This window comes from Colius striatus, chromosome 9 (genome assembly GCF_028858725.1).
Source record: "Colius striatus isolate bColStr4 chromosome 9, bColStr4.1.hap1, whole genome shotgun sequence".
Lineage (NCBI taxonomy): Eukaryota > Metazoa > Chordata > Aves > Coliiformes > Coliidae > Colius > Colius striatus.
The window spans coordinates 11,384,099-11,402,498 of NC_084767.1; the positions used below are offsets into that span (position 1 = coordinate 11,384,099).

Genomic DNA, 18,400 nt, shown 5'->3' on the forward strand with positions numbered 1-18,400 from the left:
TCTGCAGAATCACCTCACTCCAGCTCACAGCTAGAGTTTAGGAAATCTTCTGAAAGAACAGCACTATATCAAGGACACAGGGAGCTTGTGTCTCCTGGGACTATCCCTGGTGTCATTTCCAGTAGATGGATTAGCTTATTTTATGCATTTTGTAAACTTGCTGTATGCCTTTGGTTATATTACCCACGTCTGGAGCAGTGCCTATGCAAAGGGAAGGGTGCTTTCAGTACTAAACTGCAGTGAAGTGTATATTCAGGTAAAGGGGTTTTTTTGGTGTAAAAATGAATTGAACCAGCTGGGGTTTTCAGATCACTGTCAGCTAAAGTACATTCAGTTTCCCTGTTTTTCTGTGACAGATTGTACAGTTCTGTACATTAATTCTGTTTGTTTGGAATAGCTGCCGCTTTATCATCTATCTAAGGCTAATTTAAGTCATCTATCTAATGATTTCTTTACAAGCAGGAGGCTGATACAATACAAATGCATCTCATCACTCTCTGCTTCATTCTGCTTCCCTTTTTCTGACCGCTTACCGTAGGTGATGCTGCCTTCCTGCATCCCCCTCAGATGTGCTGGTGGTTCCTAAATGGCTTATTTCCTTTGCCATTCGTTTTCTTTTGAAGGAGGGCAGCCACTTTGTATGTGTCAGGCTTGTGCTGGAATTTTAAATACTTTAATGCATTCTCATTATCTGCAAGGGTGGCTGGCTAATTAGTTAGCTTAGTAAATAAGGGTTTGATAGTGTCTCTCTAAAGGATGACGTGATGTGTGCCACATTTTCAGTGCCTTTTTAATCCTGCACGGTTCCTCTGAGTCACTTGCTTTAGGTACATGGAGGGGATGCCAATAAGGTTGCTGGCTTTCTTGAACTGCACCCACTGGTGTCAACCTCGTAGGCAGTGAGGCCGTGCGTCTTTCAAGCAATTTTGTCTTCTGTGCAGGCAAGTGAAGTTGTGTGGGAGGGAGAGCAGATACTTCTGCTTGTTGGTGCTGGTGAGGCTAGAAGTGTTGGGTAGTTAGTCCCTCGACAGCTAGGCAACTTTTGGTGCCATGTCCAGTGTTTCATGCCTTTTTGCTTCCCGTCAAAGGCAGAGGTATTTGTGTTTCTGCAGCTCTGTTGCAGGTTAAGATTGCTGAATACCTTTCTACAGAAACTACTTAAAACCTGTCACAAACTAAAGCTATTTATATTTCTAATAATGAATAAAGGGTACTTGAATTCTAGCTTTGAATGTCTTATGACTGTATTGGTAGGACTGTTTTTATTATCTGTTTCTCCGAGCTGTCTTGCCAGGAGTTAGGTGGCTTTATTCCCAGATTTATAATGCATTCCCTTCCTCTTGGAAAGGGCATATTCTGTCTTGGCTCACTCTTTTTAATTTGAGTTTTGCAGGGGTCTGTGTTGTTCCAATTTTAGTTGTTCTATTTCTAAAGCCTTTCACATGCATGTAAAATACGATAAAAACTCAAATACTTCAAGGCTCTTACAATTATTGCGGGTGTAAACTTCAGCCTGCTTTTCATATTTCTAGATATATCTATTAGCTCATGTAATTTGCAAAGGAAAAACTCAAGATATTCTTTAGATAAGGTTACTAATTAACATCAAAATGAAAAATCAAGGCTGTGAAGGCAGCTTCAGTAGCGGATTACTCACCAGCCCCAGCAGCTGTCTGGTGGCTCCTGCAGAAGCGTTTTGTCCCTTTGATTTGGTATTCTGAGACGTTCCCCCATCCATCCTGCTACTCCCATCTCCCCAGCCATACTGAGAGTGAGATGAATTGACCTGTAGCCAAGCTTAACTAGTCGTCATTCAACAGAATCGCTTGTGAGGAAACAGCTGTAAGTATTGACAAAACACCGTGCAGCCCTCTGTGAGCTCCTCAGTTGTCATTGGCCTGCAGCCTGCATTAGGCCTCACCTGGCTGCACAGCAATCAGGGGTGCTTCAGTGTCATTTTCACCTGCATGCTGCGTGAAGAAACGCTGTAGGTTTAAAATGGAGCTTTTATCAGCAATTCTGGCACATGTCTATGGTCTGGATGGACCCACATCGTGAGACTTTGGAGGCTGTTTGCTGCAGCACAGTGCTGCCTCGCCACTTTTCCATTGCATGCTTCCTTCTCTGTGCTGGGCTGGGGGGGAGCTGAGAAGTAGGGTTGTGGTCTGGGATGGCCCGGGAGGAGACACTCGCCTGGTCAGCCCTTGGCCTGGGACCCAGCTGGCCTCAGCAGAGCAGATCTTGGGATGTTGGAGCCTTGAGTCCCAGCTCTGGCACATAACCTGCATGCTCATAGTAGACAGGGAAGAGAAGAGTAACAGAAGCTTGCAGTCTCCTGGAGGAGCAGGATGCCAGACACTGCAAAATAACCTTTTTACAAGTGGACATATGTAAAACGGAGCCCAGAGAACTCTCCTGCCTCTCTTCTGTTAATTAGGCCTGAACTGCTGTCTCATGGAGACCTCTGGGGAGGAAATGTGCCGCTTGAAGGGTGTGTGGGGACCTGGCAAATGTAACCAGGTGCAAGTTATAGCCCTTCATCCTGGCTCTTGGAGCTCTACTATACAGACAGGAGTTCTAACTTGGCCCCACCATCATGACTTAAAGGCAACTAGAAAAACCTCAGTTCATTGAGATCTCAGTCTCAGCATCTGATGTATTATTGCCAATTTCAGTTTTGGTTTTGAGCTCTTAAGGAAAAGATTCATGTTGTTGCAGGATTATTTACTTGGCACCTTGGAACTTTCCTACCGTTCCTTATCTGTATCAATAGATATTTTTTTCCTCAGTGATGGAAATGTGTTGCAGAGATATAGAACTTGTGTGCACTACATAATAAAACCTATGCTGTTAGCTTCTTTAGATGTAGGAATAAGCATTAAGAGAGCACTGGTAGCTTTGTTACCTGGTAGGGGTGCAAAAGTAGTACAAAATCTGTTTATTTGCACACGAGACGGATATCTATCTTCATCTCTTCCCCTCTTTTCCTACATCACAGGTGAAAGTAATACTTTGTGGTGTTGCAATACTTGTTCCCCTCAAAAAATGATACCTTGATAGCACTAGGCAGGAAGTTTACAGCTTTGATTTCACCATTGTTTAAGAGAACATACTCAGTTCCTGCTGCCAGTGAAGACATTTGCATAAAACTGCTCCTTGCCCCCACATAGTAGACAGGGAAGAGAAGAGTAACACAAGCTTGCAGTCTCCAGGAGGAGTAGGATGCCAGACACTGCAAGGGATGTGTGGATGTATGGACATGTACAAGTTAGTAACTAGGTTCCTACGTGGACTGGGGATGAAATCTTTCACTTCACATGGATGAGATTTGATTGTCCTTAAGATGTGAGCTGCTTTCAAACGAGCCCCAGTGCCTGCTAACCAGACCCAGCGTTTTCCGCTGCTCCTAGCGTTGCCCTCGAGTGGGAATTGTGGAGCAAGTTACAGGGATTAAGAATGAATTTTAGCCTGCAACAATCCTGAAAGTTTTGGGCAGCTGCCATTAAAGGTAAAAGATGTTACAAAATTTGGAAGACTAACCTGTGGGTTCTCCTGATTTCCCTTTTTTGTTTGTTAGAGAACAGACTCTGCAAGAGTGGAGTTGCAAAATAAAGCTCTTGTATAAGGAAGTAAGAACTTTGGAGGAGTTTTTTTCTTACATTAACAAAGAGACTGGAAATATGTTACTAATTTGGAATATCTGTTTCAAAGGCAGTGGAATGCATTTGATAACATACTAGTGAAATAGACCCTTCCTGAGTATAACTGCATTGTATAAAAAAGGTAATAACCAAGCCACTTATCAAAATAAAAACCAGACCTTGTAAAGATTTTGGTTTTAATAGTCACAAAGAAGTTCTCTGCTCAGGGTGGATGTGGGCTTTTTTCCTGGCTTAGATAACTGAAACCTGTTCATGTTCTTTATCATATTTTTCACCTTGTGTCTGTGAGTGATCTGCATTGATTTTATGAACTTGTCATTTAGTCCTAATCCTATCAGTAGTTTAAAACGTTTTCCTTGCATAAGCAAATGTAGGAAACAGCATGTACACTATCAAAAAAAACCAAACAACCCAGGATAAAAATCAGTAATATTTCTGGCATAGTTGGACTAGATGATCTCTAAAAGTCCCTTCCAACCCCTACCATACTATGATTCTATGATTTAAATAGCTTCTGGTAACTGAGCAATACTTCAGCTGGAGACTTAGACCCAAACTGCAAGATGAGTGACCTGCAGCTGGTAATGGGTACTAAAGCTCAGAAGAGGCAGTTGTGAAGTAGTAGGCATGCAATTTTAACAGATGTAGGTTAGAATAAGATGATATGGTCAGAGACAGTGGTGTACTTCTGCGTAGATAAAGATGACATTAAGTAATTAACTAACACGTAACAGGGAAAGCTGTTGCTAACATAATAGTGTTTGTAACCCTGACACTCTCTGTGCAGAGGATCCCATCTGCAGGGGCCCAAACCCTTCTTCAGACTGAATTGTCAGAAGATTTTTGCCTTCCATGGGTAAACTTCCCCTTTAGATAGTGCTTTCAGTCAGAACCCCTGGATTGCTGTTTCTGTGGATTTACTGTGTCACATCTGTTATATTATCCATTCCTTGCATGTTTGTGCATAATTAATGTTTTAGAGGAGTGGGATAATTGGGTTGGTTTGTTATTTACATAGACTGTTTGGAGTGGTTTCTTTGTATGCTCATGGTTCTGGGCCAGCACAGATTAAATTCTGTTCTTGCCTGTTAGAGCACATGTTGAAGTCGTGAGTTGCAGTGAACAGAATGTGCTGCAGTGTAGCTAGGTTTGCATAAACAGTTGACACTTTTTTTAAAAGTGATGATTCCTTACTAATTTTCCAGATGAAGATTACTGTTTTTTGAATAAATGAACAGCAAAAGTAAGTGTCAGATCCTGTCTTGATGATGCAGCTTTCCTCTGGTATATTGAAATGATGGAGTGCCCACTAAGAGGAAGAAAGCAGTCTGCATCAGCTCATTTGAATGTAGTATAAAACTTTTTCATGTGTCTCTGGACACTCTCATTGGCACGCTTTGTCAAGTTAATTGTTGTCCATAGACAGTTGTAGATATGCAGGGGTAATATCCCTGGAATTTATCTGCGTGGTGCGCTGGTGTCATTTCCCACTCTGTCAGTACTTTCATTTGCCCGCCGTGTTTTGCAGCGAGCTGTCAGACAGCTGTTAGTCATGGCAAGGTCCTGGAGCAGGTGGGGGTTGCCTGAGAGGAGAGTGCTGAGCACTTTCCAAGTCTCTACTCAATGTTACTGCTTGTGTGCAAGCGCTGTTTGCACAAGAACCTCACTGCATGTCAAATGGTACTTGCTGTCCCAGTCCCCGCTGGTAAGGGAACCTCTCTGCAGCATGGGAGCAAGAGCTTTGAATCCTTTCCATAAACACTTCTCAGATTTGGAACAAAGTGGTGATTTGTCTCCAAGTTTCACATTTGTCAACAACTATCAGAATTACTGACAGCTCTGCAATGCCTCTTCCACTCCCAAGCGTCAGCTTGCCCAGCAGTTCCCAGCACTGAGAGTATACTGAAGTTGCAAGTGTGGTGTGTAAATATCTGAAATGCCATAGTCCCAGTTTCATTGTTACATTATGTTACACGGTGGATTGTGTGGGTGTTGATAATTGTTTTAGTTATGGGCAGTGGATGTGCTTCATTCAAAGGACTGACATTTTGGCCAGCCTAGAGACTTGCTCTCTACCTGTGGGCAGACAGTAATACCTGGCAAAAGCTCATTGCACCTGAAACATTAAGTGTGCTGCTTTGTAGTTTCAGTAATGGATGTACAGCCAGCTCCTAAAAGATAACTGTCACTGTAGACTACAGTAACTTGTCAAATGTGACTGTTTGTTTCCCTCAGGGGTGTAGTGACCTCTTAGACATGTAGTACCTGCCAAAGCTTACTGTATTCTTTTTCTGTAATTCAACCTAATTGAATATCTAACCTTAGCCTTTTTGGAAGTTTCTGATGTCTTAGGACAGCATGCTAATTGCAGGCAAAAGGCATCTGTCATGTAGTCAAACCTCTTTAAATTCCAAGTTCCCCAGCTGCCATAGTGCTAATACATGTCCCAGAGCTAAACCGGTTGTCCATAGAGAAGAATATAAAGTAGAGATGATTTGCCTGCCTGCCTCTTCAGTGGCAGTTAAATTCTTGAAGGCTTGAACCGTAAAGATTCACACTTGATATCTGTAGAGCTTCCAGCTGTCAGCAGGAGTTACAGACTTGGCTGCCTATGCTCTGGATCTGCCCTGCAGTGGTCTGCTGCTCTCCTGGGTGCTGATCTTGGTGTCTGTCCTACCTGGAAACACTGACGCAGCCATTTCCATCTTCAAGACTAGATTGAGGAGGAATTCCTTAACCTTTGAAATTCAGCCAGAATTTCAAGCATGGAGTTAATGCTAAACCTCTGTAGACTTTGGTACAGCAGATGTTGCTGTTCCTTTGGGGATGGCATGCTTCAGGGCTAGACTCGATCAATAAGTAGTTCCACGTCTTTATTGAAGTATGTTGTCTTATCCTGAGGAAAACACAGATGATGCTTTAATATCTCTTGCTCTTTTAAATGAGAGGTATAGGGCTAAGCCTAGGGGCTTGCAGAATGGTCTGCTGTGTGGTTTTAGCAACTTAGTAGTGTGTTCCTGGCTTTGTTTGTTAGTAGTTTGTTCCCTTTGATAGGTGCAGGCTGAGGATGTTCACTGTGTGATTCCCTTCTGGATTAGGTCAGTTGGCTTGGGGAGCTAAAATCTGACTTACTCGAAGCAAAGATAGTTGACAAATCTTCAGAAAGAGTCTGCAGTGCAGGGGAGTGCTAAAGTGGTTCCCCTCATTAACCGTGGTGTGGTGCCTTTAGAGATGGAAGCTCACTTGTAGTCAGTGTCCCTGTCCCCTTCCCCACGCTCCCGCTGCTAACAGATTGTGTCATGATTAACTTTGCTAACAGCTCTATTAATTTTACAGGGATTTTTTTTCTTCTCTGAAAGATTAAAAACTTAAGGTGGTGTCAGGGTTGAAGCAATCTATTTGAGGGCAGAAATTGGTAGTCCCAGCTAACAGCACATGGTGTTTGAGGCAGAGATTCTGGATATGTGATGGATTATTTAGGAGTTAGCGTAAGAGAAGAGAGCAAATGCATCCTAATAAGAATACTTGCTGTAGGGTTGAGCTGGATTCCACAGTAACACGCCTTTCAAGGTTTTTAGCTCTTTGCAAACATGTAAGGAGAACTGCTTTTTGCGGTAAGCTTTTCTGCAGTGTTTTGTACACTTCATGAAGGATATTTCAAGAATTTTGGGAGGTGTGTGGTTGAGAAGTATCTTGGAAGGACCTTTCTACTTGAAATGCGTTTCCTGTATCTAGTACTGTGTTTAATCTCATGTGGTCTCACAAACCCCTTTCTACCTATTAAATATGCAGTAAAGCTGTTCTGTTTGGTAGAAGATTGTATGTTTAAACAGCACAAATCCTCATTGCTCCTGTATTTCAGTATTAAAAATTCAGCAGCAACACTACCTTCAGCTTCAGAGCCATTAGAAAGGATTTTTCAGACTTATTCTCCTGATTAGAATACAGACAATTAATTGCTTTTGACTGTGAAGAATTATGACCCATTCATTATTTAAGAACTTTCTTGATGGATGAAGCTTTTCCACTACTTTTCATGAAATAAGGCTGCTTTTTTAGAGTGCTGTAAAGCATAATGCACCTGGATCAACCAGTGGATGCACTGCACGCCCTTTAGGGGTAGGGACTGGTAGAAAAGGAAAGCAGCCTTTTCTCTGTGTCTAGTTCGCTGGAGCATTCAACATGCAAGCAGTAGAGCCTGCAGGGAGGAAACAGGAGTAAGTTGCTTCAACAACACTTACAACTAAAGCTTTGGAGTTTTAAAAGGAGGATTTATTAGTTTCTTGAAATATCTTGGTAGCAGACAACACCACTGTAGCTTTGTGTGTGTTGGAAGCGTTTGTAAATAGTAAGGTTAGGGCTTTCTTTGGGATGAACACTGGCACTGGTTTGTGTCCCCTGGCCTGGACGCTCCCTGGAAAAGGGAGTTGCTGCTTTGTCCTCTTCAATCAGATTCTTGAGGCTCAGGTTTTTTTGCACTTGTCTTAACACAGCCTACATTTAAAAGTGAGTGGCTAGCGATGTTGACATTTCCTTGTTACTAATTGGATTTTCAGGTTTTGCTTAGACTATTCAGAATATCATTTTTTCTCCTGTATCTTACCTTTGCTCGTGGAAGCAACCGCTTTGGCATTTGAGAGAGAACCTTCTGTCTTAAAATTAGTCTTTGAGAGTTTAAGAAAATAGATTTATCATGTGCTGCTTTGAAGTATTAGAAGGATTTGAGAGGCAGTTACCCAACTGACATTTAAAACCCTTGAGAACACCTTCTAGCCAAACCTTTTGCAAAAAAGTAAATGCAGCTAAGGCTTAGTTACTAAAGTCATTTTAGCTGGCAGTTCAGTGCATGTAATCGTCTTGGAACATCCTGAAACTTGTTCTTTTGTTCAGCTCTTGTATCAAGGCTTTTGGGTTATGTCCGTGAACTTGTCACTTCTTGAAATCAGAAATGTTTCTTGTGTTACTGAAGCACTGTGATTTTGAACATTGCATTCATTGTGTAGCCCATATAAAGGAACACTTCTTGTACAGGCAATGTATGTATTACACTTTCTAGATGGCTGTGATTCAGAGCTAAAGTTGTCTTTCTAGTTTGACGTCTCTAAATGATACGGATTACTTGTCCTTGCTGCATTTTTGGCAAGGTGGTCCTGTTGGAAATGCCATGCCCCTGGCTGGCACCGTGACCGACAGTGGTCATGATGCCCTACCGAGCAACCCAAGGGGAACACCCAGGGTTAGAGCTGCCTCAGCCCTGCAGGCAGCCTCTGCCAGGTTTTGCTGAGGCTCCTACTTTTGTGCTACTGCCTGTGCTGTTCTGATGCAGGTACTTACAGGGCTTCATAAAGCTTGGCTTTAGGTTGTTTTTTAAACTTTCATAGAATCACAGCATCATTTTAGTTGAAAAAGACCTTTAAGATAATAGAGCCCAACCGTTACCCAAGCGCTGCTACAGCCACCACTAAACCATGTCCCTCAGCATCATAGCTACATGGCTTTTGAATACCTCCAGGGATGGTAACTCCACCTGGGCAGCTTGTGCCAGGGCTTGACAATCCTTTCAGTGAAGAAACTCTTCCTAATACCCAATTTAAAGCTCCCCTGGTGAAACTTGAGACCATTTCGTCTTGGGCTGTCTCTTGTAGCATGTGAGAAGGGACCAACACCCACCTCCACAAACAGTTTTTCCAAGTTGAGACACATCTTGTTGGGGAAGAACCCATGCAGACCAACTCCTTTATTGTAGTAAACCAGAAGGTGCTGTATTTTATTAATGCTGTGGCAAATGGATGGGCCTAAACTTGTCTGCTTTGGATGGTGGATGTTCACTTGTCTTTTACATATTGTGAAAGAATGAGCTTTTGACACCTCTGAAAAGGGAGGAGGAAGAAAGAGGCAAATTCAGTTTTACAGTATACACAATTTTAATAACAAAATTTTTCTGTACACTGCACTTTGTTTTACTCCATTGCTTATGCCCCCTCCTGCCAGAAGCTGGCTCTTGAAACACAACTTCAATACAGTGCATCTAGGGCTCTTTTGAATCTCTGGTTGCTAAGCTGGTAGAATAGTTCACTTACTGCTGTTTTCATTAGTAAAATTAAGAGGAAAAAAAAAGAAAGAGGTGGGTTTTGTGTGGATTTTTTACCAAGGAATAGTTGAAGGACAGCAAGTGTAGCTTTGCAGCACTTCACTGAACCCAGGTTTACGAGCTGCAGGGTGTTTGGCCCTTAGCACAAGATTTGCACTGTGTGAGGGGCTTGATCATACCCACCAAAGCTACAGTTACCTTTCCCTAGATACCTCTCAGGGGGTTTGATAGAAGATGTGAAAGGCAGAATTTGCAGCTGACTCTGAAAGGACGTGTGAGCATCCTGCCAGCGTGACGGCTGAAAAAGCAAAGCCTGGCACCAGTTCTAGCGTGTGGGACTTTTCGCAAGGGAGAGAGGCGTGGGGAGGGAGGAGCTGCTGCTGGGCAACTGCCTTTGAGTTTTGTTCTTTCCTTGCCTGTTCCTTTTTGGAGGGGAAGGAGTAATACTGTATCCCTCTCTGAACTTTTAATTTTTTTGTAAAACTTCATTAAAAAAAGAAAGCAATTCAGCTTCTGGGTAGATGTTAGGTCTGAACAGATGGCTTTTGATAGCTACACAGATCACCAAATTAAATCAGCTTTATTTTCATTAAAGTAGCACAGAAATTAACTTAGACACATTAAAAATAAGTGTATAGTGCAGATTCCTAGTTTAAAGCCACTGGATATTTCTGATTTTTACATGTTGGCAGTAGGCCACTGTCTAAGAGGGGCAATGGAACAGAAGCTCCAGAGGCTTGGATTTGTGGGCAGACTAGGCTTAACGCTGAGAAATCACATCATTTCTGCTTGGGGGAAAAGCAAACAAAACCAAACATTGGTGCAGTGGCATTAATTCTGATTCTGTGTGATAAGAAAGGGGAGCTCTGTGCGAAGGAACACTTCAGCTGGACACTAAATGCTAACCCATTTGACTCTATCCAGTAGTTTTCAGTCTTGTGCATTTAAAGGGTGATCTAATGCAGAGCGACTAACGAGAGGGGGACTGAAAGCATTAATTCAGACCCCTGAGGATTCAAACTGAACTTGCACTGCTAGGTGTGCATTTCACTGAGGTGAGAGTGGGGAAGAAGAGAAGCTGTCTGTGAAGCTGAACGAGGTCTTTGGATGAGACAAGGATCTCGAGCAGTAGAGGAAATTTTCATTTCTCAAAGGCCCCGAACACTTGTACAAGGCTGTACAAGCCTAGTGGTGCTGAAGCACCTGTAACACCATTTAGTGTCTGTAGAAGCTGAGGTTGTGCAACAGAGATGACATTTGAGGAGAGCAAGTTAGCAACCTCTTGTCATCAGTCAGTGCTCATACTGAAATACGATTAATTTAAACGAAATGATTCTTGTTCCAGAAACAAAACCAATCAGAGAGTGCTAACACCATTATTACACTACTCTCCTTGCCTGGAAGAGTTTCAAGCAACTGAGAATGGAAGACAGGAACTATTGTTTTAAAAAAACAAATAAACCAAAATGTAATAGCCTGTGGTTGTGTCCTTGTGTGGAGTGATGGCTGTGCCTGCCGTTCGCTGTCCCTCCGAAGGGAATTCAAGTTGACTTCACTGCTAGTGTTTGACATTCTGAGTTTTATGATGCCTGTTACCCTAACTGTAATGTTTGTGGAATTGCTTTGCTTATGCCTGGAACCTGGCAACAAATGGGTTTGGAAATGGCAGACGTAAAGCACGGCATTTGGGAGATTGACTGCGTATTAACGTGTAGTACAGAACGTCAAAGTGAAATTGAATGGTGCCGTGCTAGTCTGTGTCTGCCAGCCTCCTGCTTTGCTGTCTGCAAGTCAAAGCAGCACTACAGGACCAGTGGAAACTGGGGATGCTGGTGGGGGAGACGAGTTGGGTGGCTGGGTGTGTTTGCTTTGAGGGGAAAATGGTTTGAGTGGCTGGGATGGAGAAGAGGATTAAATCCAGCATTGCTGGAGCATCTGTCTTTAGTCTTCTTGGGCATAATTACAAGCTAATAAAGATGGAGGGAGATTCTGCACAGAGCTGGGGTGCTGGGAAAGCACCTCCTCAAGAGGAACCTCAGTGCTTCTGTCAAGCAGCCATGTGGAAGACTGACATGGTACCTTTTGAACTGCAACGATTTCTGCTGGGTATGGAGGAGAAAGGTGGAACTCTTGCTCACAAATGCAGCTGAGGGTATCAGAGTTCAGTACTGATGTCTGATGATAGTGTAGCTGAATTATTTGTCTGCCACTATAATTAATGAGTTGAGCTATAACTCTCTCCCTGCTGTTACCCTGCAGCTGTACTTTAAAATTATCCCCAAAGTGTCTGCTTTCCAGTTTCACCCCCTCCTTGCCCCTCCATTGCAGACCATGGTGTCAGTTAATGCAAGGTAAGAGAGGAGCAGGGGCATGGCACTGCTGGGGTGATGATGCACGATTGCCTGTCCAGAGCAGAAGACTTAATGTAAGGGAAGAGCTTTGAGCACTTGAGATAAGGAATGAAGCAAGTCTTTCTACGTGTGGCTAAATGCCCTTGGATACATTTTTTTGTATTTATCAGCTTAGGTTTTACCTTCCAGCTCACATGGGATTTAATCAAACAAAATATGTTCTCTTTGTCCACCTGCCCCCACAGGGTTTATTGCATTCAGTTAAAAGCAGTAATTGATTTCCTAGAATAGGTGTAAATTGGCTCACTGTGATATAAACAGTTACGAGGGTTCAGAGGTATCTCTATGCAAAACCCATTAAGCTTCACTGGATCTCATCCATTAATCTACAGAGTTGCAGGAAGTAACCAAAATATTTGTTTTATAATAGGAGCACTGGATGTATAAGTAAAACGAAGCAAATTAATATCTTCAAAATGAGTAATTGGAAAAACCTTTATGTAAAATCTTAACAGAAGTCACACTTGCTATAATTGCCTTGGACGAATTCATTTCACAATAAAACATCAAACTGCTGTATAACTGCACTCTAAATACCTCACTAAGTGGTAACACAGATATAAAAGCAGAGTGAAATAGCAAACAGCTTTTTATGCAGTGATTTTCTCTTTTTTTTTTTTTCTCTCTGTAAAAAGTTTGCAGAGTAGTTTAGTACAACACAATGAGCATACTGCAAGTACTGATTTGTCCAAGGTATGTCAACACAGTGAGGAATTTCCTTTCTTGATCGCTGTGTGCTGGTAATTGTTTAACACCGCAGCATTGGACACAACACATTTGTTTTTAGTTGTACATACATGTGTATATATATATATATTAAAAAAAACTTCCATCCCTCTGGTCCTTTTAGCTTTGGTTAGAATGTTTACAATATTTGAGCAGTTGACTTAAAAATAATATCATCCTTTGCAGACCCCCCCCCCCCTACCCCCCCACCCCCGTGGCATCCGAGTACCACCATCGCTGCATAGATCTGCAAATATTTACATAGACTTTCCTAATACAGTATAAATAGCAATATGGTACTTCTGGCTAGAGAACTCAAATTACTCCATAGGAATGAGGTGCATGTGTGTGTATATATTTATATATGGGTTTTTTTAAACAACATACTGGTTTAGATTCCGTCCCATGTCAAGTAAGAAACAAAACATTTTTCAGTGAACTATTCTATAAACTAATTTTCCTAACTTATCAGAAGATACTTTTCATTTTTAACTGGTAATTACCTTGAATTTTGGAAGAGGAGGACAAGTGAGAGCTTATATTACAGGGGCTAATTCTGTCTCCAGAGAAACCGGTGGAGTTAGTGCATGAAAATAGCTTCCAGGAGAGAGGAAGCCTCAGCTGGGGGGGCAGCGGGGGGACAAAGAGAGGCTTCTTCCTTCCTTCCCTTTTCTCCTTAACCTCACGGTTGATACTTGCTTTTAATTAAGAAAAACTTGCATTAAGGGTATTTACACATGAAAAGATGATGAAATGCCATTTGTTCCTAGTCCTAAGTAATTAGCCCGAATTCATGAAAAGCATCCTCAAGTCAAACCAGAGAGCCGATAGGAATTGAATGCACTTAATATTTAGAATCGATCCCCTCCTCCTGCGCCTTCCTAAATGAGCTGTGCAGCCCACTTTGTGAGTGCCTGGAGAATCGTCCTGCTAATCAGTGAACTGCTCCTTGTATCTGTTAGAAAGCTTCAGCAAGGTCCGTGTAAGGAAGCCAAACAGTGGCTGTGCCCGTGGGAAAACTCTTATTTCAAATAAATTCACCAGTCCCCAGTGCTCTTAAATCCCCACCTGGACCTTTGTTGCCCTTTCTCTTTCTCTTTGCTTCCCCTCCCCTTTTTTTTTTACTGGAGTTAAATTATCAGAGGAGGAAAATCTTCCTCTAGGGCTGCCTTTAGAGTGATCGGAGCCAGCTGGAGCGTTTGGGATCCTACAGCTGCAGTGGAACAAGCGGAGCGTATGTGTTCACCCCCCCTCAGGTCTCAGTACACATCTCCAGCATCCTTCCCCTCAGACCCTTGTCATTGGAAAAAGTAGAATGTGGAGACTCGGGTATAAACGTTTACACACAGTCATATAATTACATAACATGAAACATTTTACATAGTTTGAAGTGAGCATCGTTGTAGACTTTTAAACATCAGGAGTGCAAGTTTAATGTAATCATTGCTTCTTCAACACTCAGGATATTATGGATTCATTTTAAAAAAAAAAGCCAACAGAACCAACTTAAAAATACGGCACCACTCCATAAACAATGTTTCCATTAAGTAGCTCGGAAAATTAGGCTGTATGTCAACATTTGTAAAAATTAGAATCTGATGTAGGTCCCCTACAATTTTAAAATAGGTTACTTATCTGATTTAATCTTTGATGGCATGTGGGTATTATACTTCACATTCTTTGTAGGGCAGCTGCTGGCACTTGCACTGTCCGTAGCCATTAATGATGATGAAGGGTCCTTCGTGGGTGGGTTCGTACTCGTTATAGGGTCCTTGGTCTGACATATTTGCCATATGCAGCCGCGTTTGGGATCGGAGCTGCCTGTGGTTTTGAATCATTGAGCACTGCCTAATTCTTCTTAGTGTGGGAGGGCAGCACTTCCTGGAGATGAACACTATAAAAATGATAAAAAAGAAAGAAAACAATAAAGCCATTGTTCCTGTAATTACCCTCTGAGTGAAGATGGCATTGTTTGGCTCTGGGAAATGTTCTTCGGTGGTAACGACCATGCCTGCCGTGGTTGGAATCTCTTTGTCTCCCATATGGAAATGAGAAGAGCTTATTCTTTTCGTGTACTCAGTAGTGGGAGCTGGGTATGTCGTAGCCACGGGTGTAACAACAGTTGATAAATTCCAGCAAAGCTGAAAACCATACACTGCATCCAGAATATCCTCTCCCTGGGTGTGGTCGGGGCTGTGGCAGAGGATGGAGTGCTCCCACCGACCTTGGAAGCCACTCAGCCATGTGGCCAAGGAGCAGATCTTTGAGCTGCATTCCCACAGATTGCCGGAGAGGCCCACGGTGGTGAGGGACGTCAGCGAACTTAGGATCTTGGAATCCAGAGTGGTGAGCTTGTTGTTATCCATTAGGAGGGTTTTAAGGTTAGGCATAGTTTCAAAGACGGTTAGGTCGATGGCTTTGATTTCGTTTCCAGTCAAATCGAGCTTTTCTAAGGTGCCCCAGCTCCACTCCATCCCACAGGTCAAGTTGCTAATTTTGTTCCACTGCAAGAAGAGCGTGCGCAGGCTGCTCAGCCGGAGGAAGTGAGCAAAATTAATCTTTGTCAGCTGGTTGTGCTCTAGGTGAAGCTCCCTCAGCTTGATTAATCCCGCAAATCCGTTGCGAGCCAAACTTCGCAAGCGGTTTGTGCTCAAATCCAGGAACTCCAGGCTACGACAGTCCCAGAACAGGCGGACCGGGATGGTCCGCAGGGAGTTGGATCGCAAGTGCAAGGTCTGTAGCTTGCGAAGGCCGTAGAAGAGCTCGGGGTGCAGAGAGGATAACTGATTAAAAGAGAGGTCCAAATTCTGCAGGTTAAGCAGCTGGCTAAAAGTTGTGTTTGGCAAATGAAAGATTTTGTTGGAACTTAAGACTAATTCCTTAAGTTTATACAGTCCTTGAAAAGAATCTTCTCTGACTGTTGCAATTTGATTATGATCTAAGTGAAGCCAAGTAAGTTGACTGAAGCTTGCAAATTGATCCCTTTCAAGTTCAGAAATATAATTGTGCCTCAGTGACAAACCTAGCGAGCCCTTTTCAGTGGTGTTTGGCACTGAGTGAAACCCCTGAGAGTCACAGTAAAAGAGCAGCTTCTCACAGCGACATTTTGGTGGACAAGCCATGCCCAAGGCAGGCAGCATTTTTAAAACCATACTCATTGCATATAGTGCTGCCAGCATACGAGCCCCTAATGGCCACTTGAAATGTAAGCCTGCAGAATATAATTTAGGAAAACAACAAGATAGGATAGCCTGATCAGTACACTTTGAACATCACGGTGGAAGATTTCACTGCAGATAACATTGCCATGCATTTCCGACAAGCTAATTCTAAATGCGAGAAACAACTTACTACAAAGCACAGGTTACTCAGATATTACACTTAGGAGGAGTCTTTATCTCTATTACGGAGGATTACAGTGTCACGATTGGAAAACATTATCTATTTGGTGGGGTTTTTTCATAAGGTTCAGTGCAGAGAAATTAGCATCTAGCTGCTGCTTTAAAGCAAAGCCGGTCGTTCATTATAAAGGTAGATAGAAACGCAGGAACTTACCCATTCTTTTGAGTACATTGGAGGGTGCATTCAGTCGTAGTTTTAGACTCAACGCGGTGAGTCTGTAAAAGGCTCTAACGTAAGGTAGCCTTTGAATAATTTACTGGGCTCACTGTCCTCTGATACTAGTGCAAAACTGAATCCACGGTGCTCTCTGGGAATATTCCTTGGGAAATCACCGGCTTGCTCTCTTCTGGCAGGTTTGCAGTTTTAAAACCAAGGCTTAATGCAAGTTTGCGTCCTCTGTGGCTGCTCAGCTGTTTAATTGAAGCTCACGTTTTCTTCTTCCGCAGCTGTGGCTTCCCTTAGTCCTAACTTGTTGATGGCAGATGGGTGGCTTATTGCTGAGAGAAGCTCCTGGAGTAGCATGAGTGCATTTACTGAAAAGCTTTTCAGGGAAGCGGTACAAGAATGGATTTGCTTATGCGCTGCGACCACACAGGGCTGTATATAGGCTGACGTCACCTGGTGACGTTCCTTTTGTTTGGGTTTTCCAGAAGCTTTGCTGTTTTAAAGCATTGTGGTGCATACTGTGATCGTGTTAAAGACCACTGATAGAGGTGGGGGAGTGGGCGAACAGCGGTAGGAGAGCCCTCCGTCCCTGCGATAGAAGGAGTAGGACAGACTCGCACCACCCCGCTGCCCCCCTCCTACATCTGCGCTGGCTGTATTCAGCTGGCGTTAAAAGCAGCGCAGAGCTGCGGTTGGAAGTGCCTCAGTGCTGGCTGCTGCCAGTTCTCCGTTAAATATCGCTGCATGAAAGGAACTTTTAGATGCAAAATGTGCCCAGTTTGAATAGAGGATGCTGGTTAGCGCCAGCTTTTCACGGAGGTGAGAGGGATTTGGCAGCTCAGAGCTCCGCGCAACAACTGTGTGCGACTGTGGTCCCTGCAAAAGTGGTGAAGGGAGAGAGCAGTCATTTAGATGAAGATGGTGTGTCAGAAAGTACAGCACACAGCCCGGGAGCAAAGGACAGGAGTGAACATTTCAAGCAATGAGAAATTTCTGGAAGAAGCAAAGCTTGCGGTAGGGCACAGGAAAAATTTAATTGGAATCCAACTTGACAGCATGCAGTTATGAAACTAGAAAATCTATTTTTTTCTCCCCAAATGGTGCCTTTTGTACTTGCTTTTTCCTGAGGACTGAAGTGCAGGAGAAGAAATTGTGAGGCTGGCATTTACCGTCGGGGCTCGGAGCGGTTCGAGGGCTCCTTTGTGGTCACCGATCGCATTCTGGTGTTACGTGGTCCCCTGAAAAGCGGGGACGTGACTTCCGTCAGCATCTCCCCGTGGGTTAAGGCCGTAACGGTTATCCATTGCAGCTCTGCTGTGTGTTTAGGGTTGCAGACATTTGCATTTACAGAAACAGTGACCCTGCAAAGCTGTCCATGCTCTTACAGCTGAGCCGGACGCTGTCTGGAGCGCACACGTACAGTGTGGAGGAGGCAAATGTGCTGTCATGGCTGCTGCTTTAAAAGTTCATTGCCCTTCTATCCAGAACAAACTCCTCTGGGACAGCTGGTTCATGAAGGTAAATGAACAGACCATTTTTTTTAGGATTTTTACAGGAAAGCTTTCAGAGCAGAGCTGGATGGGGGTGAGGTCAGAGGGGTGTTAGCTTCCCGCTCCAAGCAACTTGGATTAGCTGCTTTTGTTTTCACCTTGAGACATAAAGCAATCATGTAGTAGAAAACACTTGCAAACGTTCGCTCTGTGGCAGTGAGGTATCACGACCTCAAGATATAGGATGAGCTGAGAATGATAAACTTCATGTGCTGATGGAGGAAGGTGATGAATTGTGTCAAAAGAAGGTTTGAAAATCAAATGGCCATTTACCTTTGTGTAGTGCTTTAACCCCAACCAGCAACTGAGCACCACACTCGCTCACCTCCGTGGGATGGGAAGGAGAATTGAGAGACAAGGAAAACTTGTTGGGTTGGGGTAGAACAGTTTCAT

General features: G+C 43.2%; 2 protein-coding genes across 2 annotated transcripts in view; one reads left to right on the plus strand and one right to left on the minus strand.

Annotated features, from left to right (window-relative positions):
* The window catches only part of CTNNA1 (catenin alpha 1), a 117,447-nt gene that overhangs the window by 43,711 nt on the left and 55,336 nt on the right, over positions 1–18,400 (plus strand). The gene's annotated exons all lie outside the window — the stretch shown is intronic.
* On the minus strand, positions 14,555–16,449 carry LRRTM2 (leucine rich repeat transmembrane neuronal 2). The gene is made up of 2 exons (XM_010199164.2): positions 16,446–16,449; positions 14,555–16,101 (listed from the first exon to the last, which is right to left on the minus strand). Exons 1-2 carry the CDS (start codon positions 16,447–16,449, stop codon positions 14,555–14,557), a joined length of 1,551 nt encoding a protein of 516 aa, XP_010197466.1.